The sequence below is a fragment of the Aspergillus puulaauensis genome, chromosome 4, assembly GCF_016861865.1.
Source record: "Aspergillus puulaauensis MK2 DNA, chromosome 4, nearly complete sequence".
Classification (NCBI taxonomy): domain Eukaryota; kingdom Fungi; phylum Ascomycota; class Eurotiomycetes; order Eurotiales; family Aspergillaceae; genus Aspergillus; species Aspergillus puulaauensis.
In genome coordinates, this window is record NC_054860.1 from 1,062,224 (window position 1) to 1,083,707 (window position 21,484).

The window sequence follows — 21,484 nt, forward strand, 5'->3', positions numbered from 1 at the left end:
TTCTCAAACTGGCTTTGTCAGTCAGGGCTCATGACTCAGTGATCTGATGGTATGTTTTTTCGTACCTACGATCCTCCCCGTTCCCCGCAATCCTCGAGGTCTTGAAGAAGGGTGGAATCCGCCCACCCCGTTTGAAGCTGAACACTGCTTCATTGAGTTTTGCCAACCCAAACATGATCGAGGAGCTCGTACACGACCTGACGCCAGGACAGGCGGTCCTGTACTTCATCGGCGCATTCTTCTTCGCCTGCCTGGCGCGGAAGATCCAGGTGCAATGGCAACTTTCGCGACTGGGCTCAAGGGCTCCCAAAATCCAATTCAGGCTTCCATATGGTGTGTTGAACCTTTCCACATCCTTGTCTTGAGACAATTGCGCTAACAAAGTACACCAGCTATGGACTTCATTCACAAGTCCATGGAGGCCAACAAGACTGACCGAGACCTCGAATTCTGGATGACCGCGATGAAACAAGCCCGTGGTGCACCTTTGGTGGAAGATAAGAAAACGGCAGAGTTGGATGCTGGAGTATCGACTCGTCTCATACTCACTCGGGACCCGGAAAACATCAAGGCCTTGCTCACTGGGCAGTTCTCTGATTATGGCAAGGGTGAATCTTTCCACCGCGATTGGCGTGAGTTTCTTGGGGATAGCATCTTCGTGACCGACGGCGAGCAGTGGTCTGCCTCGCGACACCTTATCCGACCCATGTTTGTGCGAGATCGTCTTGTGGATACAGAGATCTTTGAGAAGCACGTTCAGCATCTCATTCCATTGCTGGCTGGAGATAATGGGAGTAAGGTTGTCGATGTCACGTCTCTTTTCTTCCGTTACACATTGGACGCTGCCACCGACTACCTCCTTGGGAATGGAACCGATAGCTTGCAGAACCCGGAGACAGAGTTTGCTGAGGCTTTCCGCTACGTGCAGCGCCGTCAGTCACAATACTTCCGACTAGGGTATGTTTACTTAAAGCCTGTGTTACAGTGATTATACTAATTGCCTAGTGTTTTCAAATTCATTCTCTCGCGCACGGAATTCCGCCGCCAACTGAAAGTCATGGACGATTTCATGAAGCCATACATTGACCGTGTCCTCGCCATGTCCCCCGCTGAATTGGACCAAAAGCTCTCTAAGAATGATACGTTCCTCCACGCGCTCGCCCGGTTCACCCGAGACCGCCGCGTCCTCCGCGATCAGCTCGTCGCCATCCTCCTGGCCGGCCGCGACACAACAGCCGCAACCCTCTCCTTCTGCCTCTTCGAACTAGGCCGCAACCCCGAAGTGGTCGCCAAACTCCGCGAGGAGATCGCTTCTCGCCTAGGCCTCGGCGCCTCAGCGCGCAAACCCTCCTACGCAGACCTCAAGGAAATGAAGTACCTCAACGCTGTTCTCAACGAGTCCATGCGCCTCTACCCCGTCGTCCCATTCAACGTGCGCTTCTCACTTAAAGACACGACCCTCCCACGCGGTGGCGGCGCCGACGGAATGTCCCCTGTGGCCGTCAAAGCCGGATCCCGAGTCATCTACTCCACAATGATCATGCAACGAAGCCCAGACAACTACGACTCCCCAGGTTCACCCAACTACTTCGATCCTGCGAAATGGGTCCCCGAGCGCTGGTTGTCCGGGTGGCAGCCCAAGCCGTGGCACTTCATCCCGTTCAACGGCGGCCCGCGGATCTGTATCGGGCAGCAGTTTGCGTCTATTGAGATGGGATACACGGTTGTGAGGATTCTACAGGCGTTTGAGCGGATTCAGGCGGTGCCTGAGATGGGGAAGAGCGTGGTTGAGGATCCGAAGCTGAGGTTTGAGGTTACCCTTACGCCGGCTTCGCAGTTGAACTGTGTTTTTGTGAGGGAGGGTGAGGGTAATGAGAAAGCGGCTGCTTAGGTTAGTGCGGTAAATATATATGTTGCTGCGTTGCTGGGCGTTATTTGATGACCGGTGGTTAAGATTTAAGTATATATTACGATATTTCCTACTCTTGTACCTAGACTGGATGACTGAATGCGTTTATGATATAACTATAATATCTTTTCTTAGTTAACCGAAAAAGACCGTTATATTCGTGAATTTGTACAGCCTAGTTACAGCACAACTAAGGATTGAAATATACTCAAAGATAAGTAACCTTAATCTTCCCCAGCCTTTTCAGCCTCTGGAGAATCTCCAGCTTCCTCAACTCAAGGAACAAATCCTGGTCATCGGCGTCTCCCAGGTCCCCTGAGATATTGATCCACGGAGCCTTAGACAGCACCATATCACCATTCGTATTCGTCGGTGGAATGGTCTTCGTGGGGGACGCTGTATCAACAACACCGCTACCGCCGTTGCTCAGATCCACTGTATGCCCGTTGGTCTGTTTCGGGGAATCTTGGTCTTTTGAATGTGCTTTATCGCCGACCCAACCCTTACACATCCCTACAGCCTTCTCCCAGAGTTTAAACTGCTCGCAACTCTGATCTACGCTCATCTGTGGACGGAAGACGGTGCCACCGGCGCGGTTGATATCGCGTAGTTCGGCAAAGTTGCGCCAGAGCCCTACAGCTAGGCCTGCGGCTATTGCAGCGCCAAGGGCGGTGGTTTCGCGCATTTTAGGCCGGTATACAGGGATGGAGATGAGATCGGCTTGGATCTGTACATTTATAGATAATAACGCGGTTAGCATCGGCTGGCGCATATGCTTGAAAGTGGGGCTGGGGTTGCTAGATAGCTTCTGTACCTGCATGGAAAGATCAGAGTTGCTCATTCCGCCGTCAACAGCGAGCTCTGATAACGCGTGACCACTGTCTTTCTCCATAGCATCGAGGATTGCCTTGGTTTGAAAACATGTGGCTTCGAGTGTTGCTCGGGCGATATGGCCTTTTTGGGTATATTGGGTGATTCCAACTGGTTTCAAATCATGTCAGTATATGGAGATGGGTCTGAGCTAGTTCTCACTTACAGATGGTTCCTTTGGCATCGTCAATCCAGTATGGAGCGTAGAGCCCGCTGAATGCGGTGACGAAAACGCAGCCACCATTGTCTTCAACTGTTAGGGCTAGATCATTTACCTCTTTGGATTCCTTGAAGAACTCAAGGTTATTTTGGAGGAATTTAACTCCAGAGCCTCCGACTGCAATACTCCCTTCAAGAGCATAGACTGGTCGCCCGTCAAAATGGTATGCTATGGTTGCGAGTAGGCCGTGTTTGGAGATCACCGGCTTGTCCCCAACATTGTACAATAGGAAGCAACCTGTGCCGTATGTATTTTTGGCCAACCCCGGAGAGAAACCCTTTTGCCCGACAAGAGCTGAGGACTGGTCTCCTAAGCATCCCATGATGGGGACACCTGCCAGACTCCCCGAGGTAAGTGTCCCATAGGATGTCGCATCTGAGGAAGGAACAATTTTGGGTAGATGCACTCGTCCTTTAATCCCGAAGAAATCTAATAGGAAGTCGTCATACTCTAGGGTTTTGAGATTCATGAACATTGTTCGCGACGCATTGGTAGAGTCAGAGACAAACACATTGGCTCTGCTTCCGCCATTGAGTCTGTAGACCAGCCAAGAATCAACGGTACCGAAGGCTAGTGTACCCTTCTCATATGAGTCTCTAACCTTGCTAACATTTGTAAGCATCCAAAGAAGCTTGGAAGACGATGAGTAGGTGGAAAGCGGTAGGCCGCAGATTTCTTGCAGTTGCGATGCCCCGGGTTTCTGTTTCAGCTCGTCCACGACGGCTTGCGAGCGGGTATCCGTCCAGACAATGGCATTATAGAGTGGTTCGCCCGTTTCATAGTCCCAAACTACTGTAGTCTCTCGTTGATTGGTGATACCCACCGCCTTAATGCACCGCCGATCGTTTCCACTGATCTCGAATTGCTTGACAGCTTCTTCGACACATGTTTCCACGGAAGAGACAAGTTCAAGCGGATCATGCTCATGCCACCTGCCAAGCCCGTTGGTACGCAATGTCGTAAAGGAGGTAGTTGGAAATGAGCGGCTACTTACCCCGGGTTTGGGTATATTTGCTTAAACTCGACCTGATGTGATGCGACAGGTTCTCCCTCACGATTAAAGACCAGAAACCGGGTACTGGTCGTGCCCTGATCAATAGAGCCAACAAAGGTCTCTGTTTGGTCCATAGCTTGCTAGCCCCGGACTTAGAGTGGTCAAATGCGACGGTCTCGGGGGAGGAAATCAGCTGATTAACCCTGGCGGTTTTCTCGAGCAAGAAAAGGGCTGAGAAGAGACGGGAAGGCGGGTGCGTATGGGATTTTTGCACGTCGCTGGACGCAAGATCGATGAGAAGAAAAAAAAAGAGTCCCATTACCACTTAAATATTTCTTCGAGAAAACCGTTATTACGACGACTGGTGTCACAATTTTTCCGTCTCTGTTGCCCATCCTCTGCGGGGGAATCCCTACCGAGCTAGGAGGGGCAGTCAGACAGCTGCAAGCCGAGATATTAATCTCACCTCGACCCATGCTAGTGTCGCAAAAGGGGGAAGGCGGCATTCCTCGAGGGCACTGACAATGACCCGTTTACCACTGAGTCGAAAGGAAGGCTCGATGGAGCATACTGGAAGTCTTGGCCAGTGTGGGATTCAGCAGTCAGCGACCCAGCATGTCGATCCATGATCCTTTTATCCAGGTCCCAGGCACAAGATTGTTCGCTTTTCATATACTCCGTATACCGATGCACTGTGAGTCTGCCCCAACAGGCTGGTTAAGTTCGTGGGGAAAGCGCGTATAGTGGAGTAATCGCCGATCAGCTGTCGCAGAAGGCCGATCCGGTACAGGCTTGACCATAGGAAGTACAATGCAATTGTCATCAATCCATTGCCGCTGAAAGCTATAATTGCTGGGATCACAATGTACCTGGGGAAGGTATAATAGAGATACATCCGACAAATAAGGACGAAGCTGCAGACATGAACCCCGCTCGATTATCGTGTTCATGTCGAGTTGTCAACATGTCGAGAAGTGCATGTCAAGGTCACCCACCCCCACAACTCCACATGACAGCCAGACAATGGACGAATTATGGTTGACGGGTTGACGCATTATTATTGGCCCATGCCACATGCGACGCAGCGCTACCACTCTTCAGTCCCCACCTAAACATTCCAGAACAATAACATCGTCTAGTATGAAGCCGCAGTGCGCTGAGTAGGACGTTGATGTTAAAAAACCGTCCTGTTTTCTGGGGCACATATAAATCATATATCCCGGATGGAGGTACTTTTGGCCCTCGCACCTGTGGGAGGGAGCGACACATTCTAGAATGACCATGTCAGAAATACCACACGCAGTTGGTTCCAACGCAAACAGTGAAGGCTGCGGGAGGAAAGAGCCGGAGGAAGGAGTCATCTGCCTCGAATAAAAACATCTATAATCCCTACCGCTCACATGTCTGAAGGTAACCCAAGCACAGGTTGCGCACAGCGGACCGACTTCAATTCGACGGCCAAGATGCAAGTGTGACAAGAGTTTCAGCTTGGGCTCGGGGGCCTGGGAGTTCTAGAGTCTTCTTGACATCTCTCTGAATCAATGTCAGTACCGTACTCTGATGTGGCAAGGACATGCAGGCGAGCTTTCAAAACAATGAGCTACATACCTTGCCATTAGGAGTGAATTCATTTAGCAAGTGAATGTGAACGCTGTCTCGCTAAAAATGGGCCAAATTCTGAAGATGGAGGCTGCAAAGGTGTTGAAGATGGGAGATGGGAGGGGAAAAAGTGAAGTGAATGGTGAATTTCTTTCACTTTTCCGTTTGCGCTGCCTCCTTCTTGTCAGCTCTCTCATATACGCTCTTATTACTTCAACTATTCTTCCTATTATGCCCCCCCCCGCTTCTCTATTTTGCCCTGGGTATTCTACTTAGCCACTGCTTATAGTCTACTATCTTCATTCTGCATTCCACAGCCTTCCCAAGTGGCAGAACATCGCCATCTAGCCAGAGCGTCTGACCAAGTCTTCCTGCATAATCTATATCTGCCCAATTACGGTCCATAAGGTGGCCAGCAAGACAGATCAGGGAACGTGACACCATGCGAGTTGATAGCAACCAGACGTAGAATACGTTGCACAACTCGCACTGCTGTCTTCACTATTTGAGATTCCACGCAGACTCATATTCTTGTTCCAGGAGGAACATATTATATTCCACACCATACCCCGACTCTGAAATGGCGACGGCCATGCCTATTGTTGACAGAATGGATATAGAAGCCATGGTTGCGCCTCTAACAAGCGACAAACGAGAGGCTATACTGGGCGTGAAGAGTGTTTCTGTGGCAGAAACACCCGAAGGAACGCTGTCACCGTCACCCTTATGGTGGAGCAGGATAAGAGCAGATTGTCGCCTAGCCTTTTCAGAGTTCTTCGGTACAATGATACTGGTTCTCTTTGGCAATGGAGTAGTTGCCCAGGTCATCCTTAGCGAGGGCGAGAAGGGGGACTATCAGTCTATTTCTTGGGGTTGGGGGTAAGTGTTATTCGATACTAAATTCCGAATATATGTGCAAGTCTAACGCAGTCCTTTCATTTGATAGCCTCGGCGTCATGCTAGGCGTCTATGTCAGCGGCATATCAGGCTCCCATTTAAACCCTGCAGTAACATTCGCGAACTGCGTCCTTCGAAAGTTCCCCTGGCGGAAGTGGCCTCTATACGCCGTCTCCCAACTGTTGGGAGGCATGTGCGCCGCAGCCATCGTATACGGTAACTACAAATCGGCCGTTGATACCTACGAGGGTGGACCGGGAATCAGAACTGTCCCTGGATACTCAGACACTGCTTCAGGGGGCATCTTTTGCACATACCCTGCTGAATTCATGACCCGGACAGGCCAATTCTTCTCAGAGTTTGTGGCCAGCTCCATTTTGATGTTTGTAATCTTTTCCCTAACCGACAAGGGAAATATGGCGGCCGGGCCCTTTATGCCAATTGCGATGTTCTTCACCATCTTTGGCATAGGCGCATGTTTTGGGTGGGAAACAGGATATGCCATCAATCTTGCTCGAGATTTTGGACCCCGACTGGTCTCGTACATGATTGGGTATGGACCAGAAGTATGGAGGGCGGGGAACTATTACTTTTGGGTGAGGTCCTTCCATGATACACGCTTCTAACATTTACATTCTAACGTATTCTCCTATAGGTACCAGTAGTGGCACCCTTCTTTGGGTGCACGTTCGGCGGCTGGCTATACGATATGTTTCTCTACGTCGGAACAGACAGCGTAATAAACACACCCTATATAGGGCTACACCGATTTGTGAGGCCAATGACCAAAAAGCACCAGGACGCTCAAAGCCCCGTTTGAGTCTCTCCTCTTTTTTTCTTTTTTTCTTTTTTTTTTTTTAACTCACACACGACCTATATTCAACGGCGATGAAACGAGATTTATGATCACAGTTACGCGATGACGATATGCAGTTAACACGGGAGAGCAGGATGCTCTCCAATATCACGAAGGAAACGGTTGCCACCCTATTATTATCCGAATTTGCCATTCTTGCCATGACATGTATTTTCTATTGATTGAAAGTGAGGGAGACTGGAGTACTGAGTTAGGTTTCAGAAAACACTGTTTATCATTTATGTAATCTACACTTTTACCAAAGAAATTGTGTATTGCTATCGAATAGATCTACACAGCAAGTAGTGCTGAGGCCCTGCATGGATGACCCTATCTCGGCGCCCTCGATCTCGACCGCGATCGATCCCCTCTGTATAACGCTTGGGCATCAAAACCGATATTGTTCCACTTAAAAAGATAAGTAATTACCCTAGTGTGGTGACCCGATCTACCCAGTTTCCGTATACTCCCCGACGCACGTATGCAAGACACGACAACAACAGCAACTCGCCTCACACAGTAACCGGGTCTATGTACTTCTTTAAACCGGAGGACGCGAAAATAAAACCACGTTCAATATTGGTTGACTCGATGAGGGACATACTACTAGGCATACGCTGGGTCGTAGGCCCACGAGGGGCTCAGAGAACTGCTGATACTGACATTCGGAGAGACGATAGCGATGTAATGATAATGAATTCGCTATCAATAATCCTATTCATACTGATAGAAGGATTCGTCAGGATTCTCGTCAAATGAGGGTTGAGTGCAGGATTAGGTAGACCACACAGACGAACAAAAGCCTCCAGCGTCCGGATTTTCAACCTCATGCAACGCCAATTAATGCAACTAGATAAGTAGGAATCTATAGATAGTCTCGGAAGGAGATGGGTATAGTACAGGGAGAAGTAGGTTCCGGTGCACTGATTGAGGAATGCGTTGGTGCTATCTGGGTCTCGCTCTGACCCATTCAATATTCCCCAACAGATTGCGGGACCAAGCCATAGGAACGGAAAGGAAATGAAAGGTCGATCTAAATGACAAGCCAGCGCCGTAAGAAAAAGTCATGCCTTCGTGAATGTTCGTCGCATATCTCATAAGGTAGTGCTGGTTCAACCGCAGGTGCGCGCTTTGAACTTTAATTTCAGTACTTCGTAGACCGGTCGGGCTCAGACAGCGACCAGAAAACTACTGACAAGCACAGCTAGAGCACCAAAAGAAACCAAGCGTACATCACACATGGAATTTGCCGCATTGGTGGTCGGTGCAATATATGATGTATCAATGTAGTCCTGGTCTCGACCGATCAAAACCCGTTCGAATTTTGCAGTCGCTGCGTTAAATTTCTCTGCCGACTCCGTTTCGTAGAAGACCGATTGATGAGCTGGCAGTGGGGGCTCAGGGCCGGAAGGGGAGGACGAACCCAGCCAGGAGTGATGCGAGACAGATGTAGACGGGGGTGTATACTGTGTTGTGAAAAGACATCGCTTTAGCAAGAAGTTCGACGAGGGTATAAAACGGGATTGCGGGCAATGCTCACTCATAGAGGATCGACTGGGCGGCTGCACATGTCCGGAACCAGCAAATTGCCAACCACCTGGCAAATCGGTGGACGGTGAATCACGCGAGCCACCATCACTGCTTGGGTTTGGGACCCAGGGATATACGTTTGGTGGGGTATAACTGGTGGTCTGGCGGTGTGTTCCTTCAAATGGAATCGGGCCGCTGTCAGCTGTTGCGGTTATCGAAGGTCCTGGGCCAACATCCGTCATAGTTTGGGCCGCACTATTGCCATTGACCTCGCCCCCATCTGCTTCAATTGACTGCCATGATCCGCTGTTATCACCGTATTTATAAGAATTGCCGGTTGAATAGTCGGTTACTTTGAGAGACTTCAGGTACATTGTGAAGGGACCAGCGGTATAATCGGTCTTTCCACCCGCCCATTCTAAAAGTTTATTAGCAAGGTACGCTCGATAGCAACTGGAGAAAAGACTTACGGATTGTTCCCTCGGGATTGTTAGGGTCACCACCAGCCCAGACACCAATCCTAACCATCATGGGCGTCTGGGGGTACTGATTGGACTCTGCAGAGTCGGGAGTGAGTACGCGAACGGTTTTGCCGTCGATCTGCCACACAATATGGGACTTAGTCCAGTCGATGGTATAAGTGTGGAAATCATCGTGGTTTCCTGCATTGTCATGGGTAGCTGCGCGGTTGTACGTGTCGGTGTTGCCCTTTCCGAAGTAATTTGATTGGACATGTTCATTGTTGCCTCCCAGCCATTCCCAGTCAATCTCATCCAGGTCATCCGACTGCAAGACTGCACTGCTAACGATGCCCACTCCCGGTGCAGCCTTGATCACGAACTCAACATGTCCGAACATGATATACCAGTTGGACTGGAGCATCGGAGCGTCGCCTTGTTTGGACACGGTAAAGGCTGCACCGTCGTTGCCGTATGTCGGGGCCATGATTTCGGTAAACTCATCGGAAGAGCCCTGGGTAAAGTCGAAGTTGGTTGAGGTTCCTAGTGCGGGATTTGCAGAGCAGGCTTCAAGAGATTAGTACTACTCTCTGATGCTGGGGGCAGGGGTCCTACATTGTTCCAGCGGATTGCAGTCCGTGTATGTTTGAGATGAAACCAAGGTCAAGCATGAGAGGAGACCAATGGCCGCCTGGCCATTGAGACGAAACTTCATGATGAAGGAAGGCTGGAATGTAGGGAAACACAAGAGCAGTCAAAAGTAATGTATGTACGAATTACCAATCAAGAATAAGAAGTGAAAGTAGCGGCGACTAGGAGAGCACGAGGAGAGAGCCTGTCGAGATCTGATTTCCTGAGGAGCTGGGGGGAGTTGAGTGTTCAGCGTCCACGATGCAACAGCGTCGGCAGCCGGTCTCAGAAGGAAGGCGCGAGTCGAGCGACCGAAAACGGGTTGCAGGGGAGGTCATGGTCCCGGGCGAGAAAAACCTGAGCAAGCTATTTAAAGCGAGCAAACAGAAGCGGCTGATGCCAAAGCCAGAGATGAGCAGATTCGTCCAGCCACCAGATTCAAGAGTCTGGATCAGGCCGCAGTGAAGCTCATTGTTGACTTTCCCCGATCGGGCGGATCTTGGGCGTCTCCACAAAAGTCACGGACGGTGGCTGGTGGTGAGATGGCCGCCTGTTATTGGCCAAAACCGGCGCCGCATCAGCTGTTGAACCCACCGTGATCAGTCCCTCTCTTGGATCTGACGTGGTTGTTTCATCCGCATTGAGCCCGCGTGGTGATCAGAATTCCATGATGCCATGTGTGATGCAAGGAAACAATGCCGGGCAGAATAATGATTGTATCACAGGGATGATGTACAAACCTTATTAAGATTAAGGTCTTCTCCCTGCCACTCTATTTTCATTCTAATATGGCCAACACAGATGGATGCAAAGGATTCCAAGCTTTTTAGAAGCGGTCAACGCAGCCAATGCTCAGCAGCGTAAGCCACTCAAAGCAAACTGCGCTGGGCATTGTGGCACATGACGCCCAACGCTACCGTTGCACATTGCTCGTATGATTGGGAGAGAGTCTGGCAATTTCACAAGCGGGAGCAACACCAGCAAACAACAGGTGAGCAGGTAAAGCTTGCATAGGATTGATCATAACAACATTTCCACTGCGCCTAAAGTACCGGGTTCCGAGAATACAAGTATAGACATCGGGCGCAACGCCGACCATGTTCAGAGGAAAGTTGCAAGACCTTTTGCTCCCGTATTGATCACCCTGCAAAGGACAAAGTCGGACCCATACAGAGGACCTGGCCAGACGATACTGGGAGAAGTATGCTTCTGCCATAACGCTGCCCCTGGGCGCTGCCTACTTATTTTCCAGACAGCTCGCTCCTGTTGTCAACCTGAGTCCCCGTAGCAAAAGTCCTGTGTTGTCACCCAGTTTTTGGCACTTGTAAGGTAACTGGACCTACTAGCTATCGGACTGCTTGTTGGAGCTGTGTTTCACAGCCATCGCATCTCCGAGAGGTAGATGTACCGTAGGCCTGACAGCGATGCCGAGATTGCTGAGATAGAGTTAGGGCTAGGGTCGGCAATTGGGGCTTGTCTCAAAGTACCAGGCATTTGAGCGTAAATACTACCCGCAATAGCAATGAGGCCAACCCGGCTATCCGCCAAATGAATGCTCCCGCTACCCACTCTGGCCATAATTGCATTACTTACTCGAAGCTGCCGGATGGGACGTTGCCCTCAGTTCCTACGACCAGGATGGAGGGTGGGACTGCGGCTATAGAGCCCTTGGCAAGATGTTTGCCGTATATCCGCTTTGAAGCCCGTTCACGGCGTCTGGTGCATGAGTAGCGGTCTCTGCCTCGCAGTGACAATAGATGCTGAACTGACTTGATGACCATCAATAAATATACCGCGCAGTTTTCCCAAGCCAACTGAGTACTCCATTCTATAGACATCGACGGGGACAGTTCAGTTGAAGTACTGCAATAAAAACGCCGGCTGCTTTCCGCTTTCCCACCAACCCCGGAAAGAATCCGCGGGGAGTTGTGGCAACATCAACTGTGGAATGTGGACAGATCCAGCATCGGCAATTGAATTTCCTTTCTGCTCAAACCTTATTCAAAAGCTCGTTGGAATGTCTGGGGGTGGTTTCTAAGCGGAGGGCCTCCCACATGGCATCCGACAGGCGTTTATCCAGCGCACCAGCCTAGACAGCCATCAGCACCACGCCAGTCACAAGGACAGGCGATGCCGGGGTACTTTACCGGGGAGAACGAGCTTGCAGCCGAGTCTCTGAGTCGCCGAGTGCAGAGTCCCCGCCGACAACGTGAGCGCTCGGCCCACTTGGTTCGGTAAAACGGGCATCCAAGTGGCCGGCGCGTTCCCCATGGGCGTCGCATTGGCCCCTGGAACCGGCCCACCTCCGCGATCCTGTTAACAATTGACGGGTCTCTCCGGACTGCGTCGGTGCTGCCAATTGGTGGATGCGGTTTGTCCGAGCGTGAGATCGGCATATTGAGTCTCAATCTCTAGAGGATCAATTGCCGACCGGGTGGATGGACGGGCAGGGTGTAACCTGCTAGCCCTGGGTATAAAGCCTTGAATTAGCAGTTACTGTTGGGATTACGGTGCCTTCTTTTCCGTTTGGACTCTTACCCATCGTTGCATCCTGCGTATTGCTCTGGACGGGGCAGTCTATTCATCATGGGGTCGTCATTTTTCAAGAACTCGCGCGTGTACATGCTCAGTGCTGTAGCGTACATGGGTTCCTTTCTCTTTGGTAAGACACCAAACCTGCGTGACCAAATGTCAGGTCTGCGAATATACTAACTGGGTGACAAGGTTATGATACCGGTGTGATGGGCAGCGTGCTAGCCCTAGACAGCTTCAAAAAAGACTTCAACATCCCCACAGGCAGCACCGGGTTTGCCAGCAGCGAGAACGCAAATATCTCATCGAACGTCGTCGCCCTTTTGACTGCAGGGTGCTTCTTCGGCGCCATCGCAGCCGCCTTCGCCAACGACAAATATGGCCGCCGCAACTCGCTCCTCGTTCTCTCCGTCATCTTCATGATCGGAGCCGCCGTGCAAACAGGCGGCAAGGGAACAATCGCCTACATCTACGGCGGGCGAGTCATTGCCGGGTTCGGCATCGGAGGCATGTCCGCCATCACCCCTGTCTATGTCTCCGAGAACTGTCCTCCCAACGTGCGCGGGCGCATTGCCGGACTGTTCCAAGAGTTCCTGGTCATTGGTGTCACAATTTCATACTGGCTCTGCTATGGAGTGGACCGCAACATCCCGTCGTCTACGAAGCAATGGCGGATCCCTGTTGGGTTCCAGCTCGTCCCTAGCGGGATGATGTTCGTCGGACTCTGGTTCCTGAAGGAGTCACCCCGCTGGCTCATGAAGCAGGGACGCTACGACGAGGCCACCGCCTCGCTGGCATTCACTAGGAATGCCCACCCGGATAGCGAAGAGGTCCAGCAGGAACTATCCGAGATCCGCGCCTCCATCGAAGAAGAGCTCCTATCCACCGAGGGTCTCACCTGGCGCGAGTGTCTCCTCCCCGGAAACAGACTCCGCTTCATCAACGCCTTTATCATGATGTTCTGGCAGCAGTTCAGTGGCACGAATTCGATCGGATACTACGCGCCCCAGCTCTTCCAAACAATTGGTGTCGCTGCTACAGACACCAGTCTCTTTACAACCGGTATCTATGGTGTCGTGAAAGTAGTCGCGACGGGCATCTTCCTCCTCATTGGCATTGACAAGATTGGCCGCAAGTGGTCTCTTGTAACCGGTGGCGTCTGGATGGCCGCAATGATGTTCGTTCTAGGCGGTGTTCTAGTCTCTTATCCCCCCGACCCTGACGCAGGGGGTGGGATCTCCTCAGCATCAATCGCCATGGTCGTCATGGTATACCTCTACGTTATCGGGTACGTCCAAACACACATAAACACAGTCAAAACCAAAAGAGCAAAGCTAACTTGTCAAATAGATACTCCGCCTCCTGGGGCCCCATTCCCTGGGTTTACATCTCGGAAATCTTCCCGACCCGCCTGCGCTCCTACGGCGTCGGAATGGGATCCGCGACACAATGGCTCTTCAACTTCGTCGTGACCAAATTCACACCCGCCGCAATCAGCAACATCGGATGGCGCACGTTCATCATGTTCGGTGTGTTCTGTTTCGCGATGGGCATCTGGGTGCTTGTCTTCGTCAAGGAGACCAAGGGCCGGTCACTGGAAGACATGGACGCGCTCTTCGGCGGGAATATCCATGAGCAGGCCGTTGCGCGGAAGGACGTTGAGAGGACCGCTGATGCGGCAGAGCATCCCGAGGGAGAAAAGGAAACCTCTAAGCATGAGGAGCAGGTGCGTTGATCGAGTTGAGTTGAGCTGGTATGTATGTGGGGGGTGGATACCTGATGTGGTATAACCCAGCCAATGGTTATAGAGGGGCGAGAATTTAAGATACGGCGGTTAAATTAAGGCTCCACCAAGCTCCTTAGCCTCCTTAGCAAGAGTCACTATCACCGGAATTGAAATACTCCGCCAATGACAATGCTGCCGGCTAGATTACTGTAACCCTGTGCCGTACACCGCTGTCTTGATTTAATTTCCAGCATATTAGCGGAGATAAGGTATTTCCGGGGTGTAAATTAAGACGGTCAATTGAAGCTTAGCCGCTTGTATTTAACCGCCTGGTTTCGGAGCGTGGGGACCGGGTCGAGCCACTTCGGAGCTTTGTGGGAGAGGTATATCTGGGCCGAGGCTAAGTGCCGATTATGTGAAAGTCTGGACAGTCCAGACACACGGCGAATGAACCATGTAAACAGTTTAACAGCTGAGTTGATCCCATTGCCGTTTATTCACATTACGTACTAGTTTGTGGTAGTTGCATCCTTAAAGGCTTGGTAACTGATAGCCCTAGGTTTGTTAAGTTTAATTTCTGTACTGTAGATAGTCATAGCTCATAACCAACGACTATACCAGAAGAGACAATTTAGCTATTGGGAGACGCTTCCATCCTAAAGGCAGCTTTCAGAACCCCGTTTCCCGCTCACTTCCCTTCTTCCCCACACCCCGCCGCACACCCCGCAAGGGTCCCATCCTCACCCCAGCAGTCCCCCAAACAAGATCTCATCCCTCACCCAGCTCCCTGCCAAACATGCACTCCCTGGCCCAAGAACAAGGGAAACAATAATAATTTCAACACCGAGTACCCACGGAGACAGGAGAAGAGGGGCCGAAGCCGACCCCGATCGTCGAACTGCACGAGCAGCACACCGCACCTCCAACACTATAATAACCAATATGGTCGCGTAACCTGCTGCCTGGTCCCATAATAAGAAGCCTCGGGCCCCATCACCGGGTGTCAAGGTCTTTGATGGGTCGCTTATCAGTGGAGGTAGGAAGATGGATGTAGGGCTGAGCTGATCGATGTACGCGGGTTGGAATATAGCTGGGAATAGGACGGTGGATAAGGATACTCCCACAGTGAACAGGTGCATTATAGAGCTCATAAAAAGGGCCATTATGCTGGTTACTCGGATTGCATAAAGGTGGTGGGTGGTTGCAGCTCCTTTGCCATTAGGGCTTGGAGGAGCTGCGCGGAGAACAGATCGTGGCAGTATTTGCCGTAGGATAGGGCGAAGAAGGAATAGTGCTGTGAGTACCAAGAGGGGGTATACATTCCAAATCACAATTGCATGCTGCTTGAAAGTATTGCTCACGAGCGGAGGGTTTGATGTTGATGAAGACGGCAGCGACATGAACAACGCCGGAATACCATACCCGAGGGCGAGAGCAGGCAATAGAAGCAGCACATAAACTGGGGAACGAATCATGGAAGAGCGCCTTAAGGTGTCTGCGGGTATCTTAAGCCGGACAGTCGGAGATGATATGATATACGCGATGGCCCAAATGAAGCCGGTTGCCCCAACGGTGCCGACCTGAAAGAGGAGAAGCCAGAGTGTAGGCCTGAATACAAAGAGGTAGTTAGAATGTATAGTGTTAGGATAGAGCGCTGATAAAGAGATGAGCCTGACTTTACTAAACTGGGCTTCTCCCCGCGCAATGCATCCAAGTAAACGATGACGATGCACGGCAAAAGCTGTCCAAGGAAGTAGAAGCCTATGGCCGAAGTGTCTGGATGAGAGCCATCGAGCGTCTCCCACCAGAATAATACAAGCAGGCGCAGGATGTAGTCAAGGGGCTTGAACTTGGTGAATGTGCTGGTCAGAATAGAGTCTGTGCCTGGGAGAATATACGGGGTTGGGCTATCCAGCGCCTCGAGCAGAAGTGCTGTTGATCCATCTGCTCTGGCGCGGCCATGGATTCCCAAGGTTCCAACAAGACCGATCACGCAGACCACAACTTTAGCAGCAATATTGTTCATTGTGATGAATTTGGTAGCGTCAGACAATCAGAGAGGGAGAATTACGGAGGGGTTTTATTGATTGAGTGCGGCTGAAAGAGCCAAGACAGTCAGCTCACCTGGCCTAGCCAAGGACAATAGCCAAGGACGGGGTTAGCTACATCTTCCAGATGGATGTAGCAGGCGACAACCAGCAAAGCTAAATCGTGCACTGCATTTATAGTGCGCAGGATACAGCATTCTCAGCCTTACAGTATACCTCGGTATTAGCCGGGGTACCCCCGTTGGATCTCCCCGCGAGGAAGGAGCAATCATTTATTTAGGAAGGCACACCCCCCATGGATTATGGAAGATGTACTTCCTTGTCAAGGTGTCGAGTTAAGATACTATGGGAAGGTGCGAAGGAGAAACCCAAGTTAACTAGGAAATTGCGCTGTTGGAACCCAGCCGTAACTATTCTACAGAGTCACGACTAATGGGAAGACCACATAGTTCTCCGGAGCTGCATCAAAGGGAACGTGATTCTCAACGGCAAATCTCTTTCACGTAGTACTCGTCATCAAGGAACCGGTTCGCGGCGTTGTCGGAGTTTGGTCACGAATGTTGTCACCGAGCTCCTCTACCGACAGATCGCCTTCAATAGTATCGTCTCCCCACCGCGAAGCTGCTCTACCTGGTTGGCCATACTGATTAGTGATGACCTGCCGATTCCACCAGAAGGTGATATAGCTGTTCGAGAAGATCCCGCCATGCCGACACCGGTCCCGGTAGTAATCCGACATTCCTTCCCAGGGGATAATGCAGGCAAGGCCCTTCGGCCGTTTGGCTACTACTTTCCATTGGCTTCCTGGATTGAAACATCAGTTGCATGAAACTGCAGATGGATAGATAGAAAAATAATACCAGAATAGTAACTAACCCCAAACAACCCAACCCTCCCGGTCGACCAGGCCTGGCCGGTCGCCACTGCGGTACTCGCCATGCTGAATTAGGGTGTAAAGATGTAGGAATGGATACAGGAGTCATGTCCACGGGCCTCTATGTTTGTATATGTATAATATATGTATAATATGTGTTAATATGTGTTAATATTCAAAATTAGACTGCCATCCAGGAGCGTTGGCATGCCAGGCCCGGGTCCGGTGGGTGATCCAGCCGTAACATAGGGCTGGTCGGGGTGGCCGTCAACGCCGCGCGGTGTTTAAATATGCATCTCCTGGGCAGCGAGCCCAACTTCCCGCCATATATCCGACGACGGCCGGAATGGTCAATAGTCGAAGACCGGCAGATGGGCGGGCGGTTATGATGGACACTTGTTGTTTGTGACTGGTAACCCCCACCGGGTACCGAGATAGGGCTTGACGTGACAGCTGAGATATGACAGGTTGGGCATGATCTCGCGTCCATCGTCGATATAGCTCACGAGCTTCAACACTAGTCTCGAGCCGTCTTTCCTGGGAAAAGCTGCAGAGTCTTTAGCTTCTTCTCTTTCTCCCCTGTGGCATCTCCAGGTCACTTCTCGGCTGACACTGATCATATACACCAACATCAAAGCCCCCCGCGACCTCGACGTATTGAGGCTATGCCATGCAGTCGAGTAGATTGAGGAGATCCTTCTCATACAATCCACTTCCTGCGCCTCACAGTGGCCAGAGCGACTCTCGTGCGCTGGCTCAAAGACCCAAGCAAATCTCACTGGAAAATTCCAAAGAACGTCCATGCGGCGTTGGAAATTCTCCGGATGAGAGGGCAAGGTGTGAATAATAACGAGATAGGATCGTCTCCGCCGCGACACTCGCCGCAGGAATCTTCCTCGCCGTGCATTTAATTTGCTTCAAGAGCTCATTCACAGCAGACCTGATCAGAACCCGACAGCACGTAATCGAGGGGTCTGCGCAAACACACCAGATGCTCAATCTGCAGGCTCTTAGCCTTTCCACTCATATGCCCCATCTATTGGCTCGGCTACTGGCTGAAGAACAAGAATGTCCATTCTCCGATCATATCAATAAAGAAGTGCTGGTGCGGATCCTGCAGGATGTTGAATTGGGTCACTCTGGTGCATCTCAGCATCACCAGTCAATGTCTACTTATATCACGACGATACAGACACTCTAAGCGCACACAATGATTACTGTGGTGTAATGTCCTTGGTGGACATGCCCATGGGCCCACCCCCTGGCGCATTGATCGGCTGTTCGTTAGCCCCATATACCAGTCAGAAAAATATGCAGCGAGTCAACAAACAAGTCATATCAGACGCGATCAGAGGTTGAACATGTTTGTGTTTTTACAAAGACCAAGACTCATTTCGGCTTCTTTGATTAGTTATTTCTCTGTCGTGAGCACTCCGTACAGATGCTGCCAATCCAGACAGCGAACGTTTTATCGCGGTCGATCAACGGCTCGCTACAGACCCACCGGCGAGAGGCTGAGATGGCAGGATTGTTGCACCCAAACACCTTAACTTATCGGGCGACTGATCGATAAGCCTCCAAGCTTCGATTAGAATATTACTGCTCGCAGCGTAAATTGGTATATTAATTAAGCGATATTAAGCTCTGCAGAAGTCCACGTGGGCAGGGACTGTTATATCGGCCTGTTGCATACTGGAAGGTATACACGGTTCACAGCCTCTGACCACAAGTCACCGGGATTTATTCAAATACCTGCTCTACCTAAAAGTCGTGTGCAACATTAATCTACTGTCGACTGATCATGCCTTGATGCCATCTAGCCCGGCCCACTGCAGCGCCGCCTTGACTGATGCCCTGGTCTAGATTCAGCTCCTGCCACTTGATCACTGATCGGCCTTGAATTTAGGCGATGCGGATACAGCGAAGCAGTGGGTCATCGGCATATACTTCCTGACTCGTGTCAATATTTTGAACGGTGTAGTAGGTCGATAAACCTGCTGGTGGACGTGCGCACTGCCGTCCGCTCGAACGCTGGAGAGTGAAGACGGAACAGTACATAGGTATAAGGGGAGTTCGCGAACGACAGTTATATTACCTCTTGCTAAGCACTGTAAACCAAAGACGAGCACGCGGAATCGCACCAAGAGCGTACTTATCTCCGGGCGAAAAAGCGGCTCACAAAGCAAGCCAGGGTTTCGCTGCTAACCCAGAAGTCGCTAGCCTTCGCTAGCCTGGAAGAACCTGTCAAGAATAGGAAGCAGCTCGCAGGAGGGGAAGGAGAAGAAAGCCTGGAACTGGAATAAACCAATAAATTAACAGGCCCGCCCAGGGGCGTTGGTGGTGGGCTTGGGGCACGGCTGGTGCGGTGCTGAGACAGGCGACACTAACAGAGTGGAGAGCGCCCACTGCAGAAAGGAGCAGAAACCAGCAGAACCCAGACCAGGAAATCAAGCGAGGCAGCCCTGATCCCGCGGGCCGAACCAGTTGATCTGCTGCCATTGGCTGGTTTTTCTCCAGTCAAAGCCAGATAAATTAATGCCAGGGCTGAAGCGTCCAGGGCCAGGCATCTCGAACGGCATAACGGCCGGCTGGAGCGTCTCCCCATTCTTCTTGTTTGCCCAGATGTAAAAATAGTTAGAAGACCGTGGAGAAATTAAATAGCATGTAAGCCTCCCGACATGGGCTCCTAAAAAGCTGTCTCTCGCTCAATTCCGCTCTTTCGCTCTTTCGCGTCCGTCTCCTTGCCGTTTCTCACACGCCGCTCACTCAACCAACAAGACCATGCACTGAGAGCCGACTTGATGTCGAGTGCTGTCATTGGAAAGCCCCCGCCGGGTTTGGACTTGAGCGAAGACCGCATCGCGCAGAATGATGGCATTGTCGCGGCCGTCATGGCCATTGCCACGGTCTTCGTCGGCCTGCGCTTCTGGGCTCGAACGACGAACCGCAGTGCGACTCTAGAATACGACGACTGGTCGCTTCTGGTGGCTCTGGTATGCGACTCTATGCCAAAGTACGAACTTATAGTGCTGACGGTGGGGTGACCAGGCGTTCGCGTACGGGACAGGGGTATGCTGCATACTAGGTACAAGCCGAACACGCCACCGGGATATTTAATTCTAACAGCATCCCAGGCGGCGCATACGGCATAGGGAAGCATATATGGGTGGTGGAACCAGATGACGTTGTGCAGAGCATGAAGGTAAGACAACACTCGGTCCTCCATCTTGTACAGACCCAGATACGAACGATATAGATCATCTTCTCCTATGTCATCCTCTACGCCACGACCGTCCCAATGGTCAAGATCTCCGTCCTGCTCCTCTACCACCGCATCTTCCGCTTCACCTGGAGCATCTACGTCTGTGCGTTCCTCTCCATCGGGTACACGATCTCGGTGTCGACCACCATCTCGCTGGCCTGTGTCCCGACCTCCTTCTTCTGGACGCAGTGGGTAGATCCTCTGAGCGGCGGTTATTGCCGGATCAACCTATATAACTTTTACCTCTGGAACGGCGTCGCAAACCTATTCACCGACGTGATCATCCTCTGCGTCCCGATCCCAGTCGTGTGGAAACTGCAAATGCCGCGGCCCCAGAAATTCGCCATCTGCGGTATCTTCCTGCTGGGAGGATTGTAAGTCTCTAAGTAACTTCTACTTGGAATAGTTGACTGACCGGTACAGTGTCTGCGTCGCAACAATCGTCCGCGTCTACACAATCACCAAAATGAAAAGCTCCGTCGACATCACCTGGGTCATCGGCGACGCCATGATCTGGTCCAACGTTGAGCCCTGCATCGGTATTGTCAGCGCCTGCCTGCCCACCCTGCGCCCTCTGCTCCGCCGCATCCCCAAGCTCGGTCTATTCAGCTCGCACCTCACGCGAGGCTCTCGCTCAAACAGCAAGCCCGGAATGCCGGGGGCGGACCCGGAGAGTATCACGAACTCTGCCAATCGGTCTGCGTACCGCTCGGCGAATGCCAAGCGGGGGCGATTTCGGCCGGAGGAGGACGAGATCTATCTTACGACTGATGTGGGCAGGGGGAGTAGTCTGAGGAAGTATGATGAGGTGTTGGTGACGAATGAAAGCGTGGGCTCTGAGAATGATTCGGTGCCCATGCAGATTCGCGTGAACCACAAGTTTCAGTGGAGTGAGGAGAATCGGTGACTGTCTTGCTGTATACGAGATGCCATATAAATCAAATACACTGAAGTATATGCTAGGTTTACTGGAAACAAGTGTAACCACTCCATATGCTATACCGAGTTGTGTTGATTGGAGAACGATCAGCGCTTTTAATTAAGCTTAATTCTGGCTCAGCGATCTATACTCACTGACT

At 51.3% G+C, this 21,484-nt stretch overlaps 8 protein-coding genes across 8 annotated transcripts; 4 read left to right on the forward strand and 4 right to left on the reverse strand.

The window, feature by feature from the left end:
- Window positions 1-173: 173 nt before the first annotated feature.
- Window positions 174-1,891, forward strand: APUU_40443S (cytochrome P450; the record flags this gene model as incomplete). The annotated part of the gene is made up of 3 exons (XM_041703515.1): window positions 174-333; window positions 393-957; window positions 1,006-1,891. The coding sequence occupies 3 exons, from the start codon at window positions 174-176 to the stop codon at window positions 1,889-1,891; spliced, it is 1,611 nt and encodes a 536-aa protein (XP_041556193.1).
- Window positions 1,892-2,117: 226 nt separating this feature from the next.
- On the reverse strand, window positions 2,118-4,127 carry GUT1_1 (glycerol kinase; the record flags this gene model as incomplete). The annotated part of the gene is made up of 3 exons (XM_041703516.1): window positions 2,118-2,890; window positions 2,946-3,931; window positions 3,994-4,127. The coding sequence occupies 3 exons, from the start codon at window positions 4,125-4,127 to the stop codon at window positions 2,118-2,120; spliced, it is 1,893 nt and encodes a 630-aa protein (XP_041556194.1).
- Window positions 4,128-6,217: 2,090 nt separating this feature from the next.
- On the forward strand, window positions 6,218-7,303 carry APUU_40445S (MIP/aquaporin family protein; the record flags this gene model as incomplete). The annotated part of the gene is made up of 3 exons (XM_041703517.1): window positions 6,218-6,471; window positions 6,539-7,085; window positions 7,145-7,303. Coding segments are annotated over 3 exons (960 nt in total), but the record flags the coding sequence as incomplete, so codon positions are not given.
- A 1,440-nt stretch (window positions 7,304-8,743) lies between these two features.
- On the reverse strand, window positions 8,744-10,048 carry APUU_40446A (glycoside hydrolase family 16 protein; the record flags this gene model as incomplete). Its single annotated transcript, XM_041703519.1, has 4 exons — window positions 8,744-8,811; window positions 8,886-9,293; window positions 9,346-9,900; window positions 9,949-10,048. 4 exons carry the CDS (start codon window positions 10,046-10,048, stop codon window positions 8,744-8,746), a joined length of 1,131 nt encoding a protein of 376 aa, XP_041556196.1.
- A 2,501-nt stretch (window positions 10,049-12,549) lies between these two features.
- Window positions 12,550-14,230, forward strand: APUU_40447S (sugar porter family MFS transporter; the record flags this gene model as incomplete). The annotated part of the gene is made up of 3 exons (XM_041703520.1): window positions 12,550-12,625; window positions 12,688-13,783; window positions 13,846-14,230. The coding sequence occupies 3 exons, from the start codon at window positions 12,550-12,552 to the stop codon at window positions 14,228-14,230; spliced, it is 1,557 nt and encodes a 518-aa protein (XP_041556197.1).
- A 1,162-nt stretch (window positions 14,231-15,392) lies between these two features.
- APUU_40448A (uncharacterized protein) lies at window positions 15,393-16,247 on the reverse strand (the record flags this gene model as incomplete). Its single annotated transcript, XM_041703521.1, has 3 exons — window positions 15,393-15,515; window positions 15,583-15,829; window positions 15,898-16,247. 3 exons carry the CDS (start codon window positions 16,245-16,247, stop codon window positions 15,393-15,395), a joined length of 720 nt encoding a protein of 239 aa, XP_041556198.1.
- A 521-nt stretch (window positions 16,248-16,768) lies between these two features.
- APUU_40449A (uncharacterized protein) lies at window positions 16,769-17,208 on the reverse strand (the record flags this gene model as incomplete). The annotated part of the gene is made up of 2 exons (XM_041703522.1): window positions 16,769-17,073; window positions 17,130-17,208. The coding sequence occupies 2 exons, from the start codon at window positions 17,206-17,208 to the stop codon at window positions 16,769-16,771; spliced, it is 384 nt and encodes a 127-aa protein (XP_041556199.1).
- Window positions 17,209-19,944: 2,736 nt separating this feature from the next.
- Window positions 19,945-21,312, forward strand: APUU_40450S (uncharacterized protein; the record flags this gene model as incomplete). Its single annotated transcript, XM_041703523.1, has 5 exons — window positions 19,945-20,136; window positions 20,192-20,228; window positions 20,278-20,345; window positions 20,400-20,779; window positions 20,829-21,312. The coding sequence occupies 5 exons, from the start codon at window positions 19,945-19,947 to the stop codon at window positions 21,310-21,312; spliced, it is 1,161 nt and encodes a 386-aa protein (XP_041556200.1).
- Window positions 21,313-21,484: the final 172 nt, after the last annotated feature.